Raw genomic sequence first — 27,342 nt, forward strand, 5'->3', positions numbered from 1 at the left:
CCTCTTTTGTTGAGAAGAATTGTTGTATATTCTTGAGTAGCAGTTCAGTTCAGTTTCATTTTATTTCGAACATGCGCACGATACAATGTAATGCATCACACAATTCCAGTTGTTTCTTTGCAGCATGTCCGAAAAGGAGTAGGAAGAAGCAGAGCTTATTTAATCCTACCCCTTTTCATACCATAGCAATTTTATCCAATTTCCTTGTTCTCTGTAACAGAACAGTGAACAAATAAATAATATACCATAGTAAGCAAACAAATATTGAACACATAAATAATCTTTGTCTCAATAACAAAAGGGTTCCAAATGTTCATAATTATTGTTCTGTGTACTTTATGAACACTTGTAGTTTGAACAGTCTCTTAAACTGAATCATATTGATGCTTTGTTTGATTTCTTTGCTTAATCCATTCTATAATTTAATTCCACATACTGATATACTGACGTGCACGCAAATGTTTTAAATTAGATTTTTCTCTAAGATTATATTCCTCTTTTGTTGCGAAGAATCGTTGTACATTCTTGGGTAGCAGGTTATAGTTTGCTTTGTGAATAACTTAAGCTGTTTGCAAATGCACTATGTCGTGGAATTTCAGTATTTTGTATTTAATAAATAAAGGGTTTGAATCAAATCCTGTGTTTTTATAATTTTATGTCGTGAAATTATTAATCGCATAATCGTGAAACCATAGTGCATATGATGCAGAATCAACAGAAATATAATTAAACTGGAAATTAACGAGTGTCGTCTTGTATCAGGGTGAGTATGGTATTTTTGACATGTAATTCTGTTTATAAAAACAAATCATTATTATTAAAAGCCTGCCTGAACATGACAAATGTGGGAGTATGAATTGCGCGGTGCAGAGCAGGCTTTAACGTGCCCTTTAAACCGAGGAGGTGGGTCTGCGAGGGGGGCGTCGTCGTCCAATCTAGTCCTCGGCTGGCAGCCCTGCTCACTGCACTGCAGACCCGTCCACGCCGCGGATAAACACAGGATATTACTGTCGTGCTATTTTGGGGGGTGACTTGTCAAAAATGGTGAAAGTAACGACGGTGAAGACCAAGGCTTACACGGACCAGAAGCCCGGCACAAGTGGCCTGAGGAAGAGGGTTACCGTGTTCCAGCAGAACCAGCACTACACGGAGAACTTCATCCAGAGCACAATCTCCGTCATCCCGCCTGCCGAGCGCCAGGCAGCCTCTCTGGTGGTGGGAGGTGACGGCAGGTTCTTCATGAGCGACGCCATTCAGCTCATTGTTCAAATCGCCGCCGCCAATGGGGTCAGTATGGAAAACCACCGCACTTTAGTTCCCCCCTTTTGGATAAGCTAATGTTAGCTTCCGGCTATCAATCTTAGCTAGCACTCATTTAGCGCGCCTTTTGAATTAAGTATTTCACGTGTCATTGCGCAGAACCCGGATGTTGCAGGTATCCCATGTCAATTCAGTATTAATACTCGTAAGTCACCTATACTAATTCGCTAAAAACCTTTAATAACCTATTACATTAATAATTTAAGGGGCCTCTGTGTGAATGTGAATAGTTCTAGAAATGGATGGAAGTTTGCTCAAAGGTGGCCATTGCAGCCTTAATGTCCTCTGGTGACCTCGCGTTACACCGCTGGACCTTTGACCTTTACACATTTATCATCATCATTTCTGTTTATTCCTTTCATGAAAATGCATATATACAAGCCACGTACAGTTCACGCTTTCATTGTTTTTTTGTTTCTTATACATTTCCATGATATAATATAATAGAAGGGACTTTATTGTCATTATATTTGCATATAACGAGATTAAGGACTCCAATTTAAGGTGCGGTAGTGGGAACAAATATGGGATAAAAATAAATTACACAAGAAGTAATAAAGATCAAATTAAGAATTGAAATAAATAGACTACTATCCAATAAAAATAATAAGCAATCCTGTACAACAAGGGTGTCAAACTCTGGCCCGCAGGCAAAATTTGGCCCGACGTGTAATTTCACTTGGCCCTTGAGGCGATATCAAATTAACACTAGAGCTGGCCCGCCGATCATATTAAGCGGCGGTGCCGCGGTAACACAGCATTCACCGCTAATTCCCATACTTGCCAACCCTCGCGGGAGAGTACCAGATTTCAGTGCCTGTCCCGAAAATCGTCACATCCGCTTTTCATCCAGTCCAACGTGTGCTGGCCCAGTCACATAATATGTGCCGCTTCTGCACGCACACCAAAGTGAATGCAATGCATACTTGATCAACAGCGATACAATTTACACTGAGGGTTGCCGCATAAACAACTTTAAGATTTGTTAGAAATATACACCACACTGTGAACCTACACCAAACAAGAATGACAAACACATTTCGGGAGAACATCCGCACCGTACCACAACATAAACACAACAGAACAAATACCTAGAACCCCTTGCAGCACTAACTCTTCCGGGAGCTACAAGGTGGGGGGGGGGGGTTTGGTGGTAGAGGGGGTGTATATTGTAGCGTCCCGGAAGAGTTAGTGCTGCAAAGGGTTCTGGGTATTTGTTCTGTTGTGTTTATGTTGTGTTACGGTGCGGATGTTCTCCCGAAATGTGTTTGTCATTCTTGTTTGGTGTGGATTCACAGTGTGGCGTATATTTCTAACATTGTTAAAGTTGTTTATACGGGCACCCTCAGTGTGACCTGTATCGCTGTTGAACAAGTATGCGTTGCATTACCGTGTGTGTTCATACAGAAGCCGCACATATCTTGTGACTGGGCCGGCACGTTGTTAGAATGGATGAAAAGCGGACGTGACGACAGCTCATAGCGGACATTAAAGGCAGTGTCTTTAAGGCACTCCCCCAAGACTGTGGTCCAGGTGGGCTACGAGATATAATGACTGATGAACACCTTTGTTCGATAATGAAGGTTGCCTCAGCTCAAAGCCTGAGCCCCGACGTTAATGAACTAGCATCCAAGAAAAGATGGCAGGTATCTGGCTTGGGCACATCAGATTAGATCAGTGTTGCAAACTGAGCAGTTTAAAGTCCTGATTGGTTGGTTTATTCATTGTTATTTTATTTTCAAATTTATTAGCCTGTGGAAAAAGTTCATGTTGATATTTACCTCTGAAGGCTGCAAATAGAAAAGAGGCATTCAATTTTTATTTAAATTGTATTTGATATGCCGTTGATATTTTTCAATTATTATTATTTGAAACTGGGTTTTGCATGTCACTATAAAGTTATATATGCCTTTCTTGTTCAATATTCAATGCAAAACTTGTTTTGGTCCCTATTAAAAGATTAATTTGTTCAACCTTGGCCCGCGGCTTTGTTCAGTTTTAAATTTTGGCCCACTCTGTATTTGAGTTTGACAACCCTGCTCTACAATATACAAAATACTGTACAATATACAGAACAAGACAAGAGTACCGGAGTGATAACAATCAGTGTCGGATGTATTGCACTCGAAGGGTAATATTGCACAGTGGGGTATTAGGGTAGGATAGGGGTGAATTATTTATTATATGTTAGAGTTCAAGATGGTGACAGCTCTGGGAAAGAAGCTGTCTCTGAGCCTGTTTGTTCTGGCTCTGATGCACCTGTAGCGCCTGCCCCATGGTAGCAGGTTGAACAGGTGGAAGCCAGGGTGTGTGCTGTCCTTAGTGATGATCAGATGGAAGAATAATATTCTTATATTTATCTGCCCCCTTTTTTAAGACAAATTATTTTAGATGACTTTATCACTGTTCCCGCCACCAACACCCGAACTCCATCATACTTTTTAATTTTCGTTTAAGCATTTTCACAAGGACACGTCCAATCAAAATCAAAAATCAGTTTGATATAATGCCAGTTGTCTCTTTCTGTAACTCTTTTTAAATTCAAAAATATTCTTGCAACTTTTTAAGTCTTTCTTTAGAGAATTCCATGCTTGCACACCAGCAACAGACAAGCACCCATCCATCCACCCATCCATTTTATACCGCTTGTCCCGTTCGGGGTCGCGGGGGTTGCTGGAGCCTATCTCAGCTGCACATGGGCGGAAGGCGGGGTACACCCTGGATAAGTCGCCACCTCATCGCAGGGCCAATACAGATAGACAGACAACATTCACACTCGCATTCACACACTAGGGCCAATTTAGTGTTGCCAATCAACCTATCCCCAGGTGCATGTCTTTGGAGGTGGGAGGAAGCCGGAGTACCTGGAGGGAACCCACACAGTCACAGAGTTTGCATGTTCTGCCTGTGACAGACAAGCACATTTGTTTCAAATTTGTTCGCGCTCTTTGATGTTTAAAGTCATACGGCCTTCTGTGATTCTCATCTTCAGACGCGAACACGAATAACTTTTGTAAGTTCTTCGGAAGAACTTTATTTCCAGCTTTGAACATCTTTGACAGAGTATGCAATTCTACAATGTCTTTTAGTTTTAATAATCCTGACTTAATGAAGAGTGGATTTGTGTGGTCTCTATATCCTACTTTAAAAATAATACGAATTGCTCTTTTCTGTAAAAGAAACAAAGGCATTATGTTGCTGTGATATGTGTTTCCCCATATTTCTGCACAATAAATTAAATAAGGTAGAATGATTGAACATTATAACTGTATTTAACCTTTTTCAAAATAAATAAGCTTTTAGATACCTTATTTTTCACATGCAATATATGAGCTTTCCATGTCAACTTTTCATCTAGGATGACCCCAACAAATCTGATGTCAGACATCTTCTCAATTTCGACCTTGTTTATGGATAAACTAACTTCTACCTTTCTTTTATTACTGAATACCATACATTTAGTCTTTTCCAAATTGAAAGATAATTTATTTACATGCCAGACTATCAATACGTTTTGGTATGCGTTCCTCAACAAGGCCAGTCTGCTTGTTTTTTGTAATGTTTTACGAGCAAGTAAAAACAAGTTGAGGGTGGTTACAAAAAGCTTTTTTGGAGACATACCTGAGCCAGGGTGCGTGGACATTTGTTGGCCAGCAGGGGGCGTAGTGCAGGACGTGCCTTCAGTCACGTTCCTCTGTTGTGTGCTGCAACTTGAGAGATGCCACCAAATAATATAGAACCCTACAATTTGGGTTGCTTGGATCCTCCAATAAACAATCTCTAAGGTAAATAGTCGTTAATATATATTTATCAATTTAGCTGTGTAATTTATATGTCTATAGTTGCAGTTGTTCTCATTGTAACTTAACAAGATGGCTATGCCCCAAAAAAAGTGAATAATAACCTTTTTTGCACCACGGACGGGTTTAATGTAGGCCTTATTTTCAAGGACCGGCTTCCCACTTGTGTCAGTTAAATACAGCAAAAATAAGTGCATGAAAAATACAACTCCCTGTAACGCTGAATTAGTGGGAGCCCTGGGCTTGTTTCTTTTCAATGAGATGCAGATGGAAATCAGCCTTTGGCTACAATCTGTCACATTTATATTTGATATGTTCATCGAAGTGCATTGTATCATGTCACAAAGTTATAACGAATATATAACGAATGGCAACTTCCTATCATGATTTTTATTGTACATCTATAAACAAGCTTTTTGGTGTGTTTAGTGGGGCAGGCGAAAGTTAAGTCGGAGAAAATGCACAAAACAGACAACGTTCACACTCACAATCACACACAATTTAGTGTGCAGCAGCATGTTTAAGGTGCTTAAAAATAAAAAAATAAAATAAAATAGGTAAAATGCAAACATACAGTATTAGACAACTTTTTTAAAAGCGTCAAAACAATCCAGGTGCAGGTGAACCAATCCTGCATGGAGGAATAGTTGTATAAGCCTGCTTATTGTTGGAGTACACACAAGTAGAACATTGTATACACAGTATTGTATTAATTTGGATAATTTATACTTTAAGCAAGCTTTTGTAAAGTCCCCAGCAAAAATACAGTATGTACTGCCTTAGGGTGTGCTGACTGCTGTTTGTCATAGAGGAAGGTGAGAGAGCAGCATTAGCAGTAAATTAGTATGTGATAATAAGTGGGCGAAGTTGCACAAATGAATATTGCAAGCCCACTTTTGAAACTGGTGATTTAGAAATAAGTGAGTAGAGAAATTGCATAGATTTACACACGCTAAGAGCGTCCACCACTGCACACACACTTCTTTAGGTACATCACCAGACGTGTTACTCTGGTTCAGTGCTTCTCAAATATTTTCTGTTAGGCCCCCCCTAGGAAGAAGAAAATATTTCACGAGCCCCACTCTCCACCATGACTAAAAATAGTATATTTTGTCGATAAATTTGTTATGACAATACCTCTGCATAACATTGTAAGCTTATCAAAAATAAAGGAAACAAAACGCTAGTCTTTCCTCGTCCCCCACCGTGGTTACAGCGAAGCCAAGTGCGACATACTCTCATCATATTCTGGTACAGCAAAAAAAGAATGTTCCCCGAGGTTATGCGCCCCCCCGACTTTGCATCGTATGTCCCCCAGGGGGGCCCGCCCCACTGTTTGAGTGCTCTGGTTGAAGTTTGCAGTGGTGGAGACCTATTTGTGTTTTGAATATTTTGGTTACCTCATCAAGCTCTCAGTATGATGTTGTAAAGTTAAAAACTACTCTACTATAAACTGTATAAAAAATATAGAATTAAAATAACAGCCCCATGATGGCTTAAAAACATTTTTTTGTGACATTTTTTAGTACAATGCTTGTATTGCATGTCATCAGATTGTGCAGATCAACCACTTTGATTGGTCGATTTTTTTGAAAAAGTATGTGATTGCCGTTGCCAATTTAAGCCTTTTAATGCCGATCACAAACATTGCTCATCTCTGGCTGACTCTATTTTTAGTCCCCGGACTGACAAGCAACTGGCAGCTAATTATGTTTCGCCATACACAGTGTGGAGACACTCCCCTAAGATAATAATAATCACCTCTATTGCGGCAAATAAACTCTTAGTATATTTCAGTATCATTATCACGTGAGGCTAAACATGTTAAAACTTAATCCAGGAGCAGGGATGCTAATATCTAAACTAAACAACACCAAGAGATAAGTGCTTAGTACAGCCTTAAGAAGTGTAGATGAAACCACGTTATCGCAGAAAGAAAGTTAATATAGACAATGAAATAAAAAGTAGAGTAATAAGTGTCTAGTGACTATATTGTGTATTATTGACTTTGTTTTGCATGTACAACTTTATGTAATAAAAGAAAATGAAGTAGTTTAAATATTGTTTTCATATTGTAAAACTGTCAAAACCACTCACCATAAATACATTGAAATAATTATAGTTAATACATGTGATTGGAGGGATGGGCGTTATGGTCTAAAATCTATATCACGATAAAAATTGCAGCCTTTGGTATATAAATATTAATAGAAGCGTTTCAAAACGGATTACAAAAAATGTGGCTGAATTTATTACGTAATTTCCGGTTGCATAATTTTTTCAAAACTTTTATTAATCTACTTGCTCATTTACTGTTAATAGTTGGTTACTTTCTGTTCATGGTTCTATCTACACTTCTGTTAAAATATACTAAATGCTTTTATTTTGTTGTTTGGCTACTTTACATTAGTTTTGGGCGATACTACAAACGTGGGTATCGAGCCAATATCAAGTAGTTAAAGGGGCAGTATTGGCCATACCAATGCTGATATTGATACTTGAAATTGTTATTGTATTGTTATTGTACATTTTTATTGCAATTATAATCAGAAAAAAACAGGATGGCGGTGTAACAATATCAATTAAATAAAGTATTTAAAGTACCACTAGAGGGGAAAAACAAGTTGCCCCCATATTGACACTATTATCATATACTGTATATCTGATTTATGACACCAAAAGACTGCCAAAGTTTGCGAATAAATAAACATGTTTAAAATAGCACCAATCTCACAGAGATTCCCGAGCCACTTTGAGGGTTAATGAGGAAGCCAGTCACGTGATCCGTGATGTAGCGTTGGGAACCACAGATCCCTTCCCCATAGGGTTGACAACTCCCGGAAAACAGAATGAGTCACCTTTCAGGGCTGGTCGGCCTAATTTTTTTGGCCTTTTTTAAAAAATTTGTGTGAAAGAAGTCTTTGGGATCTTTCTGTGTGGAGTTTGCATGTTCTCCCCGTGACTGCATGGGTTCCCTCCAGGTACTCCGGCTTCCTCCCACTTCCCAAGACATGCACCTGGGAATAGGTTGATTGGCAACACTAAATTGGCCCTAGTGTGTGAATGTTGTCTGTCTATCTGTGTTGGCCCTGCGATGAGGTGGCGACTTGTCCAGGGTGTACCCCGCCTTCCGCCCAAATGCAGCTGCGATAGGCTCCAGCGCCCCCCGTGACCCTGAAAGGGACAAGCGGTAGAAATAGGATGGATGGAGTCTTCTACTATCCACAATGGTTGATTGGAGGCAACTGGACTCTTCTTGCTTTAGATGCTTCAGAGTTGCTTCCATTCAACCTTTGTGGATTATATGACTGACAATTTACACATATATTTGTATACTATTTGAATCCAACCAGAATTTTACTGGATGCACATGTTTTGGATTAATACGAATACATTGGAAACAAACTGTTTAATAATATTTGTATAGTGAAAATAGCTCAATTAACAGAATAATGTTTTTTGTCGGAAATATAAATATTTCCTGCTTAACTTAACAGAATACAAACACATTTGTTAACAGAAGTCTGTCCTGCTTAACTTAAAACAGAATAGATTCAGTGTGCAATTTTATATAGAGCAGGTTTACTACTCTGACAAAAGAAAGGTGAGATATTTATGTTATAGTGTTGACTGGCAACATTTCAATTGTGCTTTATTGTTGAAGGATTCTCCACTCGGGGTGGCTAATGTCTTTATGCTATATTGTGTAGTTTGTCATTAAATAAAAGCATAACACACACACTCGTAGCTCATTAAAGTGGAATAAATGACACGCCACTAATAGTTTAAACCACATACCTCTCTTTGCCTACCGAAGGGTACAAACTGGATGTGTAATGTCCTCATTGAACAATAACGCGTGCTCGACCTCGGACCAACTGAGTGACAAAACAAAGACGCTCGCATAAATATTGCACTTGTTGCAAACAAAGATAGAAGAATGCTTGTATTTTAACTTATACCAGGGGTCGGGAATCTTCTTGGCTGAGAGAGCCATGAAAGCCAAAAATTTTAAAATGTATTTCCGTGAGAGCCATATGATATTAACACTGAATACTGTGGATACGTGTTACCGACCTAGATAAGGAGAAACAAGCCTTAGCTGTTGCTCTATCACTGACTGGGAGAGCTAGAGATACAGCTCTGGAAATACCTGCGGCTGATTTGAACAAAGAAGAAGGTTTTCGTCATTGAGTTATCAATGGTAGCAGAGGATGGTTAACAACGCTAACTACAGAGTCCCTCCTGCGTTAGAAGAAAATAAGTCATATGAGAGCTGGAAAAATGAAGTTGAAATGTGGATACGTGTTACCGACCTGGATGAGGAGAAACGAGCCTTAGCTGTTGCTCTATCACTGACGGGGAGAGCTAGAGATGCAGCTTTGGAAATACCTGCGGATGATTTGAACAAAGAAGAAGGTTGTTGTCATTGAGTTATCAAATACAACTAAATGCGTGCATTTTTAAGTAAGACCAACATTTTTAGAGTGTAATACGTCTCTTATTCTTTTTAGTAACATTGTTATTCTGAAACTAACCAATAATAAATAAAATCCTTCTTACCATTAATGCAACTTCTTGAACAGGTGCGGTAGAAAACGGATAGATGGATTAAAATGCAAGAGAATGTTTTATATTTTCAATGTTATTTTTAACACTGATTACCAACGGAATTATTCATTACTTATCGTGTTAAGCAATGACAGCTAAGATTTATCTGAGAGCTGTATGCAGTCATTAAAAGAGCCACATCTGGCTTGAGAGCCATAGGTTCACTACCCCTGTTTTATACACTTACTTTAATCATCTGCTTTCCTGACAAGGTGCGTGTTGGCTACTGTAGCGACACTGGCATGTAACGCTACAATTTACTTTTGTCTCTAACTTTATAGGGCACACCAACCCAGGAACATGCATGTCAAATAATCAGCTATGTTAGCCACTTATTCAAAATAAGGTACAAAGTCTGTCTCTAGACAGCTCAATACGGGACTCGTACTTTTGTTTCTAAATACGGGACGGTTCCGTTTTTCAAGGGACGGTTAGCAACTAGGGCTGCGAATCTTTGGGTGTCCCACGATTCGATTCATTATCGATTCTTGGGGTCACGATTCGATTCAAAATCGTTTTTGTTTTGTTTTTTCGATTCAACGCGATTCTCGATTCAAAAACGATATTTTCCCGATTCAAAACGATTCTCTATTCATTTAATACATAGGATTTCAGCCGGATCTACCCCAGTCTGCTGACATGCAAGCAGAGTAGTAGATTTTTGTAAAAAGCTTTAATAATTGTAAAGGACAATGTTTTACCAACTGATTGCAATAATGTAAATTTGTTTTAACTATTAAATGAACCAAAAATATGACTTATTTTGTCTTTGTGAAAATATTGGACACAGTGTGTTGTCAAGCTTATGAGATGCGATGCAAGTGTAAGCCACTGTGACACTATTGTTTATTTTTTTATTTAGGCGCACAGATGGTTATTAATTAATCCAATGAGGGATTTTTAATCACTGCTATGTTGAAATTGTAACTAATATTGATACTGTTGTTGATAATATTATTTTTTGTTTCACTACTTTTGGTTTGTTCTGTGTCGTGTTTGTGTCTCCTCTCAATTGCTCTGTTTATTGCAGTTCTGAGTGTTGCTGGGTCGGGTTTAGTTTTGGAATTGGATTGCATTGTTATGGTATTGCTGTGTATTGTTTTGTTGGATTGATTAATTAAAAAAAAGAAAACAAATTTAATAAATAAATAAAACAATTAAAAATCGATTTTTTAAAAATGAGAATCGATTCTGAATCACACAACGTGAGTATCGCGATTCGAATTCGAAACGATTTTTTTCCCACACCCCTATTAGCAACCCTACTTTCCCATCAATCAAGCAGACACGCAACCTTATGTGATCTGTCTTTGTATCGGCCGATCTTACTCATGGATGATTGGAATTGGCAGCATAAAACCCATGTATTTGCAGTAAATGACTATTACTTATGTTTATAATCAATGATTAAGTAGATTACTTCATCAAATTTTTTTTTTTTTTTCATTTTTAAAAACACCAATTTTATTTATATGTTTTAAATTAAATGTTTTCGTGGTATTCTGGTGTGACTCCTCCTACAGATCGGTCACCTGGTGATTGGCCACAATGGCATCATGTCCACCCCAGCTGTGTCCTGTGTGATCCGCAAGATAAAGGCAGTGGGCGGGATCATCCTCACAGCCAGCCACAACCCAGGTGGTCCCAATGGGGACTTTGGCATCAAGTACAACATCGCCAGTGGAGGTGAATAAAGCGCTCGCAGCACTGGGACTTCCGCTGGCTGAGCACACATTATGTTGTGCAAATGTTCCCTTTTACTGTAAAAGACTCTGCTAAACTGCTACACTGTCTTTAGGACCTGCTCCAGAAGGCATTACAAACAAAATATATGAGATCAGCAAAGGGCTACAGGAGTATCACATCTGCCCCGAGCTCAAAGTGGACGTATCAAAGATTGGCAAGCAGACCTTTGATGTGGACAACTTCAAGCCTTTTACGGGTATGTTGAAGGGTGCCGTTGGGGGGGGCTCGGTGGACCCCAAAAACACGGGTTAGGAGACCGTGAACTTCTAAGCTGCATTATGGTCCTAAATGTCTTTAAAGCTTTAATTTATGTTTCCCTCATGATTTGTCACAGTGGAGGTCGTAGGATCGGAAGATGCGTACGCTGAAATGCTGAGGAGTATCTTTGACTTCCCTGCTCTAAAGGAGCTTCTCTCTGGAGCCAATCACATTAACATCCGTCTGGACGCAATGCATGGAGGTACAACACAGCGCAGATGTTTATCTAAATTTTTTGATTCAGCTCTTGATTCAGCAGATGTTGACCAGTGTACATTTTATTGTCACACAATATATTTAAAAGCATTATTTAAGTGGGTTTTAGTGTTTGCTAAGGCCGGGCAATTTTGTAAAAAATCAAATAAAATCACAATTAATTGAACCTTCTACTTCGATTTCAGTTAAATATTCCAGTTTAGTTTATTCTCAAAATATTTTTATAATTTTAAAACAAGTTACTGAAATGAACATTCTCAATTCACATTTCAATGGAATTGAAAACATCAGCTAGAATGAAAATGTTTTGCGGAAAAAAAAAATTCCATGGAGAAAAAAAAAAGTGTACTGTATTCTTTCAGTGAAAATAATTTTAATTAGAGATGTTCCGGTGCTGCCAATTTAGATACGGATCAAAGTAATTTTAGCTCAGGGGTCACGTGGAGGAAAATCTATTCCCAAGTGTGTCGAACTGGTAAAATCATGGTATGATAATTCTAAAATAAAGACAACATCAGATTGTTTTTTTTTGTTGTAATATAGACAAAGTGCCTTCTAAAAATGTACAAATCATAATGTTTTTTTGTGTCAGTTAATATTCTATCTTCATTTGTCTTTATTTATACTTTCTGAATAAATGATGTGATAATGTTAATCAGTCAAATAGGTGGGATTGAGTCTGGCAAAGTTTCTAAATGTAGTAGAATATAGTAGAGCCAGCAGGGGATCCTCTTGCATGTAGACACGTCGAGGCGCAGCGACGTCACCGACTGATGCATAAGGAGTGGTCACCCCGGTTCCCGACTTCATGTGAAAGGCCAGTCCATTGGGAAACCAGCAGGGGATAATCATGAATGGAGACAAGTCAGGAGCGCAGAGACGTCAGCAACTGATGCACAGAGAATGGCAGCCCCCATAGAGCTTCCAGAGGCACACAAAATGAATAAATGAATGAAGCGAACGTACACCAAGACACGGGTCGCACACCGAAGCATATTTGGCTCGATCTTAACTTTTGTAAACCGAAAAGAATGCAAATAGAGGCGTTCGTGACTCGAGGTTCCACTGTACTGTGTTGTGTAGAAAATTACTTTTACCTTTAAAAAAATATTTTTTACAATAAAACTACAACATTAATTTCTCCCCACAATCCTTTCCATAGTGTGTGGCATTTGTAAATGATTACGTTTAGAAGATCTGCATATTGGTGTCACTTGTTGTTATCTGTCTCTTTTTTTGTGACATACACTATATTGCCAAAAGTATTTGGCCACCTGCCTTTACTCACATATGAACTTGAAATGCCATCCCATGGAATTGTCCAAAATTTTTTGGTATCCTGGAGCATACAAAGTTCCTTTCACTGGAACTAAGGGGCCAAGCCCAACTCCTGAAAAACAACCCCACACCATAATTCCTCCTCCACCAAAGTGGAGGAGGAATTATGCAGTCCGAAATGTACCGTTCTCCTGGCAACCTCCAAACCCAGACTGGTCCATCAGATTGTCAGAGAACGTGTCTCCACTGCTCTAGAGTCCAGTGGCGACGTGCTTTACACCACTGCATCCGACGCTTTGCATTGGACTTGGTGATGTATGACTTAGGTGCAGCTGCTCGGCCATAGAAACCCATTCCATGAAGCTCTCTGCGTACTGTACGTGGGCTAATTAGAAGGTCACATGAAGTTTGGAGCTCTGTAGCAACTGACTGTGCAGAAAGTCTTTGCACTATGCGCTTCAGCATCCGCTGACCCCTCTCTGTCAGTTTACGTGGTCTACCACTTGGTGGCTTACTTGCTGTTGTTCCCAAACTCTTCACTTTTCTTATAATAAAGTTGACTTTGGAATATTTAGGAGCGAGGAAATATCACGACTGGATTTGTTGCACAGGTGGCATCCTATGACAGTTCCACGCTGGAAATCACTGAGAGCGGCCCATTCTTTCACAAATGTTTGTAGAAACAGTCTCCATGCCTAAGTGCTTGATTTTATACACCGGGCCAAGTTATTAGGGCACCTGATTCTCATCATTTGGATGGGTGGCCAAATACTTTTGGCAATATATTGTACATTGTTCATATTTGGTAACATAACATTGCTCCAAATGTTGGAAAATATTTGATTTGTTACCCTTGGACACAGACACTATTTTAAAATTTTTCCGAAGTCTTTGCACTTTACTACTTCTTGGTTGACGTCATCTTTATCGAGGCCAAAGTGTGCCCACGCAACTGACATCAAATTCCTTTTTGGTATGAGCTGCTCGCTTTATAATGACAACTCTGAGTTTGTGTTTTTCTCCGTGACGCCTCTGTGTGGCAGATTGGCTGTGGCAGATTGGCTGTGACAGCGTCACGTGATGACTTATTTTTTCTGCTGCTGTTCTGGCATCCTTCACTCTTAGCGACACCTGGCTACACAAAGTAGGGTATTCTTTGGGGACAGTCTATTTGTACAAATAAATGGCACAGCATTTTTACGTTGACTTGAAGCTCTAAATGTCATTTTTGATTATTTTTCGATTGATCGTCTTTCGCTCTGTGATTGTGTTTTTTGTTAAATGGCCTGTATTTTTATAGCGTTTTACTATACCTGAAATGATACTTTACCTTATACATCCCATTCACACATACATTCACACACTGATGGCAAAAGCTGCCTTGCAAGGCGCTAACCATGACCCAGAGCAAGGGTGAAGTGTCTTGCCCAAGGACACAATGGCCGTGAGTAGGATGGCGGAAGCTGGAATTGAACCTGGAACCCTCAAGTTGCTGGCACGGCCACTCTACCATCCGCGCCACGCCACCCCTTTTCTAATGGCACTCTCTCTATTTTTCAGTGGTTGGTCCGTATGTGAAGAAGATCGTGTGTGAGGAGCTCGGTTCTCCCGCCAACTCCGCAGCCAACTGTGTCCCGAAGGAGGACTTTGGCGGGCACCACCCTGACCCAAACCTGACTTACGCTGCCGACCTGGTGAACTCCATGAAAAGTGGAGAGTATGATTTTGGTGCCGCCTTCGATGGCGATGGTGTAAGTTGATGTTTTTCTTAATAGCTAGAACATAAGACCCTAAATACTGTAGAACAGTTCTGAAAGAGGAAATTATTATTTGCATGTAAAACCTTCACCCATAGATGGTGAATGGTGGGAAAAAGAGAGCCATCATACACCAGGAAGGAACGTGTAATTAATGCGTCAACTCCTGCCTAAGAAACAAATGCGAACTATCAAAGCTCACCAGCTCCTGCACTGCATGATAGCTGAGGAAAGAATCTGTAGGTGTCATAGCGCACACGGGAAACACAGTGGGGAAAATGTCCTCCTTTTTAAAAAGTTCCTCTAGGTCAAAAAAACATGTATGTCTCAACAACTCTAATAGAGGTGCAGGGTCAAGCTTCAGCGAAAATACTTCAACACGAAAACTATCTTGGAAAAATGGAAAACAAAGCCATCGCAACTGGTGGTATGACTCAAGCTGAGGAGAGTACATGGTAATTTAAAGGGGTCGTATTATGATTTTTTTTTTTCTACATTTAAAACCCTTCCTTTTGGTCTACATAACATGTAATGGTGGTTCTTTGGTCAAAATGTTGCATAGATTATGTTGTACAGACCATCTTCAAAGCTGCTTTCTGACCCTCTCTTCAAGATGCGCCGTTTTGTGGGTGTTCTTATTTACGTGCCTCCATTTCGACAGCGTCTTCTCCCCGTCATCCATGCTGTACTTTGTAGCGCTTCGTTATGGAGTCTACTGACAGATATACGTTCGAACTAGACACTACCAGTACTCTGTATTAGAAATGGCAATAGCGGAGGATGCATGTGCATGTACGAGCTAATCTACCCCACAACAAGAGGATATAAAAAAAGAGAGAGCTTATTGACTACAGCCATGGACTACAATGGAAGACTTGGGTAAATTTTTACCATATACAGTATGTAGATGTTGGCTGGCATTACAATCAGTGTAGCGGCAAATTCCAAACGGCTTGTTTGGAGGAAGTTTGAAGGAAGGCAAGATTGTTTTATAAATATCTATTGTTTGATTTCAAATTTTCGGGACTTATGCAGATCCCAAATACACAAAATCAGGTACCAATAAGTAAGAAAAGTTGGTTTTACATAATTGGGCCCCTTTAAATTGCATTATATAACCAATCAAGTAGGGTATTAATAAGGCAACACATCACAAAAAAAATAGACTACGGTATGCTATCGTGTAAAATAGTCACTGGGACCTTACCTTTTATATGCAACTACTTTTGGCTCTTCTTCTTCTTAAAGCAATTGTTAATCAGTGGCCATGTTTCCTGCAGCAGGTACACATAGGATACACCTTGGCTGTGCCGTCATGAGGAAGGGCCACATGTTGACTACCAGTGAGCCTGTGTGACTGTACTACGCTGCCACAGAGAGAAGGGTTTGTTAAAGCTCTCTTTGCATAAGGTCCCAGGTTCAATTCTTGGACGAGCCTCAAATTATGTTACGGTTTTTGCTCCGGACTTACTTGTTCAGTAAAAAGTTTTATTTAACACTTGGTATATTGCACCAGATGTTTGCGCAAGTAAAGCAAGTCGTGGCAAAACAGTGATGGGTGTGGCGAGCAGCTGGGCTGGCGAGCATTCACAGTGACAGAGAAAGAGAGCGAGAGCTTCCGGCTCCTCAACCTGCAGGCTTTATCTCCTGAGCCTCACTCTGCTGTCCAATCAGAGCCTATAACCGAAAATTGAAAGAATCAGTAGATAAAACACAGGCTAGGGCATACGCGCGGTGCACATAACTGTAAATAAATTTTTACTATCAAAAGTTGTTAAACATTGCATGTCTGTACCCTTTTTTCAAGGACCGGAACATGGTGCTCGGCAAACATGGCTTTTTTGTGAACCCTTCAGACTCGGTGGCTGTTATTGCTGCCAACATTACAAGCATCCCATACTTCCAGAAAACCGGTGTGAAGGGTCTGGCCCGTAGTATGCCCACTAGTGGGGCCCTTGACAAGTAAAACTCACTATATTACTACTAATTGAGTTCACAAAAAACAAACTACCATCAAGATTTATGTCCATTTGTTGTTGTATTTGTTCTAGTGTGGCTAAAGCCCTGAAGATGCCACTATACGAGACACCCACAGGCTGGAAGTTCTTTGGGAATTTGATGGATGCAGGAAAACTGTCACTGTGCGGAGAGGAGAGCTTTGGCACTGGTGGGTAAAAAAAAAGTATGCATTTTGCCACAGGATACCTGGAAGTAAAAACATTGAATTGACCCTAAAAGCTTCCCTCCCCTGTCCTTGTTGACCATCTAGGCTCTGATCATATCCGGGAGAAGGACGGCTTGTGGGCAGTACTTGCATGGTTGTCTATCTTAGCCAATCGTAAACAGAGCGTAGAAGACATCATGAAGGATCACTGGCAAAAGTTTGGGAGAAACTTCTTCACCAGGTACAGTAGATGCAAATGTGACACTTGTTTTAACCAAGCAGTACAATTCAGTTTAGTACAGAACAACATTGATTCCACTGCCAATACAGTTTGTCCCTCTTCTGTAGAGCCGCCAGGAAGTTGTTACCTAAAGAGTCGCAATAGACACACTGCAGTCTACTCCAAGGTTGTTAGGAGAATGGTTCAATATTGATAGTAAAAATACATCATTATAAATGATGAACAGGTACACTTTAAGAACAACATAAAATGCCAGATTTCCTCCATTGTTTGCTTACTTTTTCATAATTTTTTGATCATGATTTTTCTACTTTGCTGTCACAAGATTTTCACAACGTATGCAACTATCACCCGTTTGCCTCATACTCCACATTGCAGAAACACAAGCCAGATTGTAATGTACCAATCTAAATTGTACTGTAGAATATGTTGTATTTTTAAGGATGACTACCGATATCGATACTTTAATAGGTATGGACTAAGTTCAGCCAATTCACGTACAGAAAAAGTGCAATATATTTATCTGTACAGTAATCTATTTATTTATTTATATATATTTATTTATTTTATATATATATATTTATATATTATTTATATATATTTATTTATTTATATATGCACCTTATTGCTTTTTTATCCTGCACTACGATGAGCTTATGTAACAAAATTACGATCTTATCTGTGCTGTAAAGTTCAAATTTGAATGACAATAAAAAGGTCCCAGTCCCATATTTCAGCAGCTTTGTTGCATATGACATCATGTCTGGTGTTAGACTCGGCGCCGGCTCAGGCGCTTGGCAAGCAAACAGGCGTGTTCGTAGCGGACTGCCTACACTGTAGATAATGTTGCAACTGTCAATGCTAAAAAGAGCCAGCATGCCTGATAAAAAAGCACTTAAAAGTAATGCTCCACTTTTCAAAATGTGCTAGCTCGATGCTAATTTACAGTGGATATGCCATATAATGCTACTTATTAGCATTAGTGATTTTACATGGCGATTTCAACACCTCCAACTTTGGTAATCAAAACTAAAATGCACGTATAAGTGAAATATTTTAAGTATAAACACTTTTTAGGGTTTAACAAAAGACAAAACCGGCACATTCAACTAAAGACTACTTCCTGACTATGGCAACACATCTAGGACAAACTGAAATAAATGCATACTAACAAATGAGACTGAGTTTTAGGAAAACAATATACAGTTTAAACAACCGGACAGCACAGTTGTCATTATTAGCTTACTGGTAAATGTTAAATAAATTTTTTTAGAATGTATTATTAAACACATTAACATTCATTAACACATGAACACACACAAAAGTACCTGGAATTTTGTACCGTATCGTTCAAATGTGAAAGGTCAGAAGATACCCAACCATATGTTTTTAATTGCTTTTTATATTTTGCTGTAATTATATTTTTCAAATTTAGATTTTAGGTCTATAAAGCGCACTCCCTCCATTTAAAAAGGGGCATTTTCTCACTAATACTCTATTTTGTTCACATTAGACACAACAAATACAACATGTAAATTCACTAAAAAAGCGAAAACATCAGTTTTTTTCTTTTTTGTAATTTTTAAAAAAGTGGGTGGTTGTAATTATGACAAAATCCAAATACACTAAAGCACATATGTTTTCATCAAACAAATGTCAATTTAAATACCACATTTCATTTTTCTGTGACATGGTGTTAAAATAAGAGATTTTCATACCAATCCTCCCAGGTTTTGCTTTTAAATGTTAACCCCGAAGGGAATAAGCAGTAGAAAATGGATGGATGGATGTTAAACTACTCATCCATCCATCCATCCATTTTCCATTCGGGGTTGCAGTGGAGGCTGGAGCCTATCCCAATGCACCCAGGTGGAAGGCTGGGTACACCCCCTTCCAGAAGCTTGGCGTCACACGTTTGGTAGAACGGCCGTGCCAGCAACTCGAGGGTTTCAGGTTCGATCCCCACTTCCGCCATTCTAGTCACTGCCGTTGTGTCCTTAGGCAAGACACTTTACCCACCTGCTCCCAGTGCCAGCCACACTGGTTTAATTGTAACTTAGATATTGGGTTTCACTATGTAAAGCGCTTTGAGTCACTAGAGAAAAGCGCTATATAAATATAATTCACTTCACTTTACTTTTCAGTAAGACATGCCACTTGTTTTGTAGTGTGTTGCTCTACTCCCTCTAGTGGTCATACTGATAGCTGCAGCATAAAAATGTAATAGTGTTGAGAAGTTGTATGTGTTTTTGTATATAGTACGACAAAAACAAATATATGTACTTGAGTTTACATTAATCTTCATTCAGGTACGACTATGAAGAGGTCGACTCAGACGCTGCCAACAAAATGATCAAGGACCTGGAAACGACAATGTTCGAGCCGTCCTTTGTGGGAAAGAAGTTTTCATCGGGGGCTAAGGCCTACGAGGTGGCAATCACAGACAACTTTTCCTACACTGATCCTGTGGATGGAAGCGTTTCCAAAAACCAGGTCAGGAATCTGTCGTGTTTAAGATCACCTTGTTAAAAATATAGACATTAACCCCAAGAATACACAAGTGCTCACGGACACAAATTTTTTAATTTTTTTTTAATCATTCTTCAAGGTGTTTTCCATTTTATATTTGTATTTTACTTTTTTTAAATTCCCTCAGGGCCTCAGAATGATCTTCTCAGACGGTTCTAGGATCATTTTCCGTCTCAGCGGCACTGGTAGTGCCGGCGCGACCGTCAGGCTCTACATAGACAGCTATGAGAAGGACCCCCAGAAGATTTACCAGGACCCTCAGGTCAGAACTTACAGTAATTATTTGTTATTTATAAAACAATGACAGGTTAAGGGTTAATCATGCGACATCCTTATTCAATTTTACTACTGTACATACAAATTTAATAATAAAGTCAATAGTGTAAAATGATTAAACCAAAGCAAAACTACTATTTGCTCTTATTCCCTGAGTTTGTAAACAATAAAAAAATCACAAAACAATTTTTTAATTGTACAAAATATCAAATTAATAATTTTAGTATGGACCATATACTGATAGTGTACTTGGTGTCGTTATTGTCGATATTTGTATCTATCCGCCCACCTTTGTTTTCATTCAAAATCTCTAGCTTGGCGGTTAGCTAGTTTTTTTGTTTCCTCCTACGGTGTGTAATGTAGCATATTTAGCTATTCTTTGTCCTCTAATCATGTGATAATAATACTTGTAAGAAAAACTTGTATTTGCTGCCATGAAGGCAAGGATTAGTGATATAAAAGTTTGACTGTGGAAGGATGCTAGGGAGGACTTTACATTGCGTTGAGCATGCCTTCTCTCTAGAATGTGTCATCAACATGCATTATTATGCTATTATTAGTAGTATTAAAAGCTCTATCGTCAGCTAAATTTATATAATTTATGTTGTATGTCGTCTATATCAGTGATTTTCAACCTGTTTTGAGCCGCGGCACACCACCAACCAAAATGACACTCTAACACAGTATATAATACATATAGTTAATAATATAGTTTCTAAATGTATTTATACTCACCTAGTGTGAAACTTGGGCCTGAGCATCTAATTAACAATGGCTTTACAAGCTTGCAGTATTAATGTTTCTGCCACAGTGTGGGACTTTTTTGATTTAGCTACGAGTACAGCAACAAGGTAGCTAGCTTTGAGGGCTCTCTCGTTTACCTTTGTGGTTTTTCTCAGAAAATTTGCCTGTTTCTCATTGTTTGTACGTAAGCGTACAAAATAGTCCATCGGCTTGTTTTGAACGGAAGGGTGTTTCGTTTGGAGATGGCGTTTAAGCTTGTTTGGCACCATGGCGCTATTGGGTGCACACAACAAGCACTGCTGAGTTGGTGCTGTTGCATCCCCGGTGAAAGTAAATCCAAATGAAAGATAGCTTTCGCTGTATTGCCTCGATCTCACCGTCTTGTCTTTTTTATTTTGTCGACCACTCATACTAGGGCAGTGGTTCTTAACCTTGTTGGGGATACCAAACCCCACCAGTTTCATATACGCATTCACCGAACCCTTCTTTAGTGAAAAATAAATGGTAAACGGATTATACTTTTATAGCGCTTTTCTACCTTCAAGGTACTCAAAGCGCTTTGACACTATTTCAACATTCACCCATTCACACACACATTCACACTGATGGCGGGTAGCTGCCATGCAAGGCGCTAACCACGACCCATCAGGAGCAAGGGTGGTGTGTCTTGCTCAAGGACACAACGGACGTGACGAGGTTGGTACAAGGTGGGGATCGAACCAGGAACCCTCAGGTTGCTGGCACGGCCGCTCTCCCAACCGCGCCTCCCCCAAAACGTGTTTTTTTTTTCAAATTCAAGACAAAGTTATGTTTTTTTTTTTACTGGTGCACAAAATGAACCGTGCATGAACATCATCTTGTTCAAACAACAAAACCAACAGTGCATAAACTCACAACAAATTACACACCTGCAAATCAGATGGAAAATTAGAGGGAACATTGTTTGGGGGGTATCCATAATACGCCGATAGGGAGAAGTTTTTTTTTACACGATGAGGCGGGTGTGTCTTGACCTCCGCGGCGGAGGGTCCGCCGAACCCCTGAGGCCGAATCACCGAACCCCTAGGGTTCGATCCAACCCAGGTTAAGAACCACTGTACTAGGGCCTTCATCTGGGTCCGAATTTTGTCCAGGACCTTGTTTGGCATTTGCATTTTCCCTTCTCAAAAACTTCTCCATCACTGTCACTTGCTCGCCTCCTCTTGCTGCAATCCCAAACTGTCACTGTCACGTGTCGCGCAGCGCTAACTCGATTGTCTTTACAGGTATTTATCGCCCTCTGTTGCCACCTACTGAAATAGAAGAGTATTACATTATCTGCCGCACTTTATTATAGCACAGACACCCGACAACGGTTAATTAGGACAGTGGTTCTCAAATGGGGGTACGCGTACCCCTGGGGGTACTTGAAGGTATGCCAAGGGGTACGTGAGATTTTTTTTAAATACCGGTATTCTAAAAATAGCAACAATTCAAAAATCCTTTATAAATATATTTATTGAATAATACTTCAACAAAATATGAATGTAAGTTCATAAACTGAACATCAAATCAAGTAGGCTATTTCATTCATTACCATAAAGCCAGAGTTTCCCCCATGCCATGATGGTTTGACCCTCACTAAAATGTCTGTCAAAAAGAACTGTGAAAAGAAATGCAACAATGCAATATTCAGTGTTGACAGCTAGATTTTTTGTGGACATGTTCCATAAATATTGATGTTAAAGATTTATTTTTTTGTGAAGAAATGTTTATAATTAAGTTCATGAATCCAGATGGATCTCTATTACAATCCCCAAAGAGGGCACTTTAAGTTGGTGATTACTTCCATGTGTAGAAATCTTTATTTATAATTGAATCACTTGTTTATTTTTCAACAAGTTTTTAGTTATTTTTATATCTTTTTTTCCAAATAGTTCAAGAAAGACCACTACAAATGAGCAATATTTTGCACTGCTATACAATTTAATAAATCAGAAACTGATGACATAGTGCTGTATTTTACTTCTTTATCTCTTTTTTTCAACCAAAAATGCTTAGCTCTGATTAGGGGGTACTTGAATTAAAAAAATGTTCATAGGGGGTACATCACTGAAAAAAGGTTGAGAACCACTGAATTAGGAGATATTAAATAATTTCCCACGGCACACGTGACGATGTGCCGCGGCACACTGGTTGAAAATCACTGGTCTATATGACACAACCCTATACAGCAGTACTTCCAATTGTTAGTAAAGTAATAGGTCAGAAGAAAACTGAAACGTACCAGACGCCATCTTTGGACTTTGCGACCACTTATTTCTTGAAACTAATAGTGTTTCTCACCTTCTTTATCGAAGCGCTTACACTTGCAACCTTCTTAGGCCCCCAAGTGGTTTATTTTGTTGTCGTGCTCGTAAAAGTAGAAAGAGATTCTATGTTTGTGTAACCCAAAGGGGACATTGCATATTTAGTATGTGTGTTTTGTGGCTCTGTGCAGGTGATGCTGGCTCCTTTGGTAGACATCGCCTTGAAGATTTCGCAGCTGCATGAGCGGACTGGACGCACTGGCCCCACTGTGATCACATGATTCCGGTTTCACACTGTTTCGCAACCACTCTCGGTAACGACAACACCTCTTCTCTCATAGATCAGTCTGCTGTATTTACCTTAATTATTACTAAAGGGAACTGAACAGGAACCCGAGAATAGACATACACTGCCATTGTATGTTAGTGTGTGTGTAATTTTCACTAAAAGGGAAGCCTCGTTGTGCTATTTGACATCTAAACAGCAACTGAATTCAACGTCTAACATTTCAACAGTGCAAAGTGTATATAAGAGAATTTAGGTAGGGGTTGTTTCATTCTTTGTTGTTTTTCCTTCTTGTTGAAACCTGGTACCTTCATCCTTTGTTCTTCCAAACCAACTGAAACCATGAAACCCTAAAGAAAGTAACTTAAAAAAAAGAAAGCATAATGCACTATTAATAAAATAATACATGCTGTCATAACATTTGTAGTCATGTTTTGTCTCTATTAATCATGCTTCTGTAGATGATTTTCCCGACTTAGAAATGAACTAACCACTTAACTGGGTACACTTGCTCTATCTAATAAGATCTAATACAAAAGCTGTACCATAAATAAGAAATGATCTCATTTTGATTTATTAATTTCAGCTTTTACTGCAGTAGTACATCAGTTTTTGTTAACAATCTGTTTCAAAAGGTCAGTCGAAAACTGAACGCGTCCCTTATTTTACGACATGATGCTGCTCAGTTTAAACTACAATAACAAAAACATTTGAAAAAATGTATGAATACATAACATATATTGTTCCCTCCGCTAGGAGGTTATGTATTCACTGGGGTCTGTTTCCAGTCGTTAGTTAGTTAGCTACATTAAAGGGCTCCTCTAATGCTGACAACTTTAGCACTTATTTCATAGTTCTGGACCTAAAAATGATTACTATTCCCCCAAAATAGACATGATAGTGATTTTAGGCTACTTTTTGAATGGGTTTCAACACTTTTTAAAACGCCCACTTTTAACTACAAAATGTAGTGGGCCTGCATCAGCCTGCTGACGTCACCTACAGAAGACAGGAAGCGATTTCATATTGTGTATTTTTGGCAGCTATTCATCCCGAATTATGATATTTTCACGCAGAATTTGAAGGAATTATCAAATATGTCTGCCAGCTGCATTGTTGCAAGTTGTAGTAATACAACCAAAGAAGGAGTCAGCCTGCATACACTTTAGAATGAGGAAAATATGGACTTCTCCAGTCAAATTGACCTACACTTGGGGATAGGTTGATTGCAACACTAAATTGGCCCTAGTGTGTGAATGTGAGTTTGAATGTTGTCTGTCTATCTGTGTTGGCCCTGTGATGAGGTGGCGACTTGTCCAGGCTGTACCCCGCCTTCCGCCCGAATGCAGCTGGGATAAACTCCAAGTGGTAGGAAATGGATGGATGGAAAATGGGACAGACCAAGTGAAATTTGCAGCGATCTTTTTAATGATTCTTACTTCGAAGAAGGGTTTGTAGATGGAGGATGTAGAACACTCAAGCCAAATGCAATCCCAAAAATCTGGAGCAACATCAAGGGGAGAAAGACTCAGTCAGAACCTGCGGAAAAACAGAAGGGGAAAAAGAAGGTAAGCCGTTAGTATTCTATTTTGTGTCCTCTTCCACTGATGTTTTCCTCAAGATGCTTGAGGAAATGCTGAAAGAGAACAGAGATCTGCAGCTACACCACGTGCAGCCTGGTCAGCCTCGGCTTCAGGCTCAAAACGGTATGGTTGAAGTTCTAATCGGGCTAATTGGCCTTTTTCTGCTTCTTCTTTGGGCGGCATGGCATAGTGGGTAGAGCGCCCGTGTCAGAAACCTGAGGGTTGCAGGTTCCCTCCCCGCCTCTTACCATGCCGTTGTGTCCTTGGGCAGGGCACTTCACCCTTGCCCCCGGTGCCACTCACACCGGTGAATGAATGTTGAATGGATGATAGGTGGTGGTCGGAGGGGCCGTAGGCGCAAATTGGCAGCCCCGCTTCCGTCAGTCTACCCCAGGGCAGCTGTGGCTACGAAAGTAGCTTACCACCACCAGGTGTGAATGAATGATGGGTTTTTAACATGTAAAGCGACTTTGGGTACTTAGAAAAGCGCTATATAAATCTCAGGTATTATTATTATTATAAATCTCATATTTAGAACTTGAATCAGAGCTGTCTTGCAAAGAAGCCATGTTTATCCAAAATTCAATAACAAATCATATTTTAAGATTTTTTAAGATTTCTCTTTTGCTTATAATGTTAACCATATCAGTTTTGAAGTAATCATGGACCAATGTTACAAAACCATGCAATTAGCCTAAGTGATCAAAACAATAGATTTACATGCATTTATCCACAAACTCACAGTAAATCTCAGAATTGGAAGAATGAGTGATTATATTTTGGGTGTGATCATTTCTGCTACATTTACATTACGACAGACCTGGGCATTCTGCGGCCCGCGGGCCGCATCCGGCCCTTTGTGCGTCCCTGTCCGGCCCGCGTGAGGCCAATTATAAATTACAAAATACATTTTAAAAAGTATCTATGTCGAGTGTGCAATACAACGGTGCTGCTTTTGTTTTGAAAATCGTTATTTGTATTACTTCCGTGTGGACGTGTGCGTGATTGTGAGTGAATGTGAACAACTGCAATTACAAAATAAAGTTGAAAAAACATCTATGTCCTGCGCGCAATACAACTGTGCTGCTTTTATTTTGAAAAGTATTATTTATGGGCGTGTGTCCGTGTGTAACCTGCGAGTGAAGGTGCACATGCAGCGACAAGTGATGCACGGTTTACACCCGAGACGCCAAAAAGAGAAAAGTTGATGAGGAATGGCGTGTTTTCAACAACACATGAACTGCAAAGCAACGTTCCCTCACCTAAGGTGCGTGCCTGCGCAATTGCGCACTGCTCAAGCGTCCACTGCGCGCAGCAAGTATATGCCGCGCACCAAATCAAATCCCATCTGAATTATAAACAAAATAAACATATTTATTCTATGGAATTTTGCAATGCAACTTTGAGTGACAGTGACAACAAGCGGCCCTAACGGTGTTCGTCAACACCGTTCAATTGAACACCGTTCAATTATTGTAACGTCTATCGAGATGCTTCGAGGACAGGAATTATATCGATCACTTTATTGAACAAAACTGTTTATATTCGGACATAACCACACCAAAAACATGAGTAAAACAATTCTATCTCGAAAAACTAGTCATTTTCTGCCGTACAAACCAGGCCAAAACCAACTTGTCATCTGTCACCAACACGCATAGCACTAAACCACTGGTGCGTTTAAGGCCACACAAAAAGTCGGACAACTCAAACACCACACAAAGTTACACTATGACTCCTCAGTCATACGTGTGCTTATTTTACTGTCATTTATTATTAATGTTAATTTATATATATTAGTCATGGAATGCTGTTACACACACTATGTTGAAGTATTACTATTATTATTATTATTTATCTTACGGTATATATCAAAAATAATATTGAGCAAAATTTAATTGAAATATTGTCGATGTGGCCCTCCAGCAGTGCTCGGGTAGCTCATGCGGCCCCCGGTAAAAATTAATTGCCCACCCCTGCATTACGAGGTTGAGCTACTGTGTGTCTTTGCTAGATGCCCTGCCTCCATCCACAGAGACAGAGAGTGGGTGACAGACGAGGGTTCACTACGTTTATTTAAATTTTGCTATAGAACAAATGCGCGCAGAAACTGAGACCAAAGAGTGAACCCTCTGGCAGCCTGTTTGGAAGCGACAGATGAAGAAAACAAACGAACCTGGTAATTTTATTTATCCTTCAATTAATTACTTCTGCCAAGAGGTTAATTAATGCTGGGGCTTGTTTG

At 39.5% G+C, this 27,342-nt stretch overlaps 1 protein-coding gene across 1 annotated transcript; it reads left to right on the top strand.

Annotated features, from left to right (window-relative positions):
• The first annotated feature begins 898 nt into the window (after window positions 1–898).
• On the top strand, window positions 899–23,932 carry pgm1 (phosphoglucomutase 1). The gene is made up of 11 exons (XM_062027554.1): window positions 899–1,287; window positions 11,255–11,417; window positions 11,530–11,673; window positions 11,812–11,937; window positions 14,790–14,980; window positions 16,794–16,948; window positions 17,038–17,153; window positions 17,256–17,391; window positions 19,701–19,884; window positions 20,048–20,182; window positions 23,420–23,932. The coding sequence occupies exons 1-11, from the start codon at window positions 1,042–1,044 to the stop codon at window positions 23,507–23,509; spliced, it is 1,686 nt and encodes a 561-aa protein (XP_061883538.1). The 5' UTR covers window positions 899–1,041; the 3' UTR covers window positions 23,510–23,932.
• The last annotated feature ends 3,410 nt before the right edge of the window (window positions 23,933–27,342 follow it).

Source organism: Entelurus aequoreus, linkage group LG19, assembly GCF_033978785.1.
Source record: "Entelurus aequoreus isolate RoL-2023_Sb linkage group LG19, RoL_Eaeq_v1.1, whole genome shotgun sequence".
Lineage (NCBI taxonomy): Eukaryota > Metazoa > Chordata > Actinopteri > Syngnathiformes > Syngnathidae > Entelurus > Entelurus aequoreus.

Bases quoted from the DNA above. Each gene is read 5' to 3' on its own strand.
- pgm1 (XM_062027554.1), top strand. From the start codon at position 1,042: ATGGTGAAAGTAACGACGGTGAAGACCAAGGCTTACACGGACCAGAAG. The intron at 16,949-17,037 runs GTAAAACTCACT...TATTTGTTCTAG, and splicing joins ACTAGTGGGGCCCTTGACAA to TGTGGCTAAAGCCCTGAAGA. The intron at 17,154-17,255 runs GTGGGTAAAAAA...TTGACCATCTAG, and splicing joins AGAGGAGAGCTTTGGCACTG to GCTCTGATCATATCCGGGAG.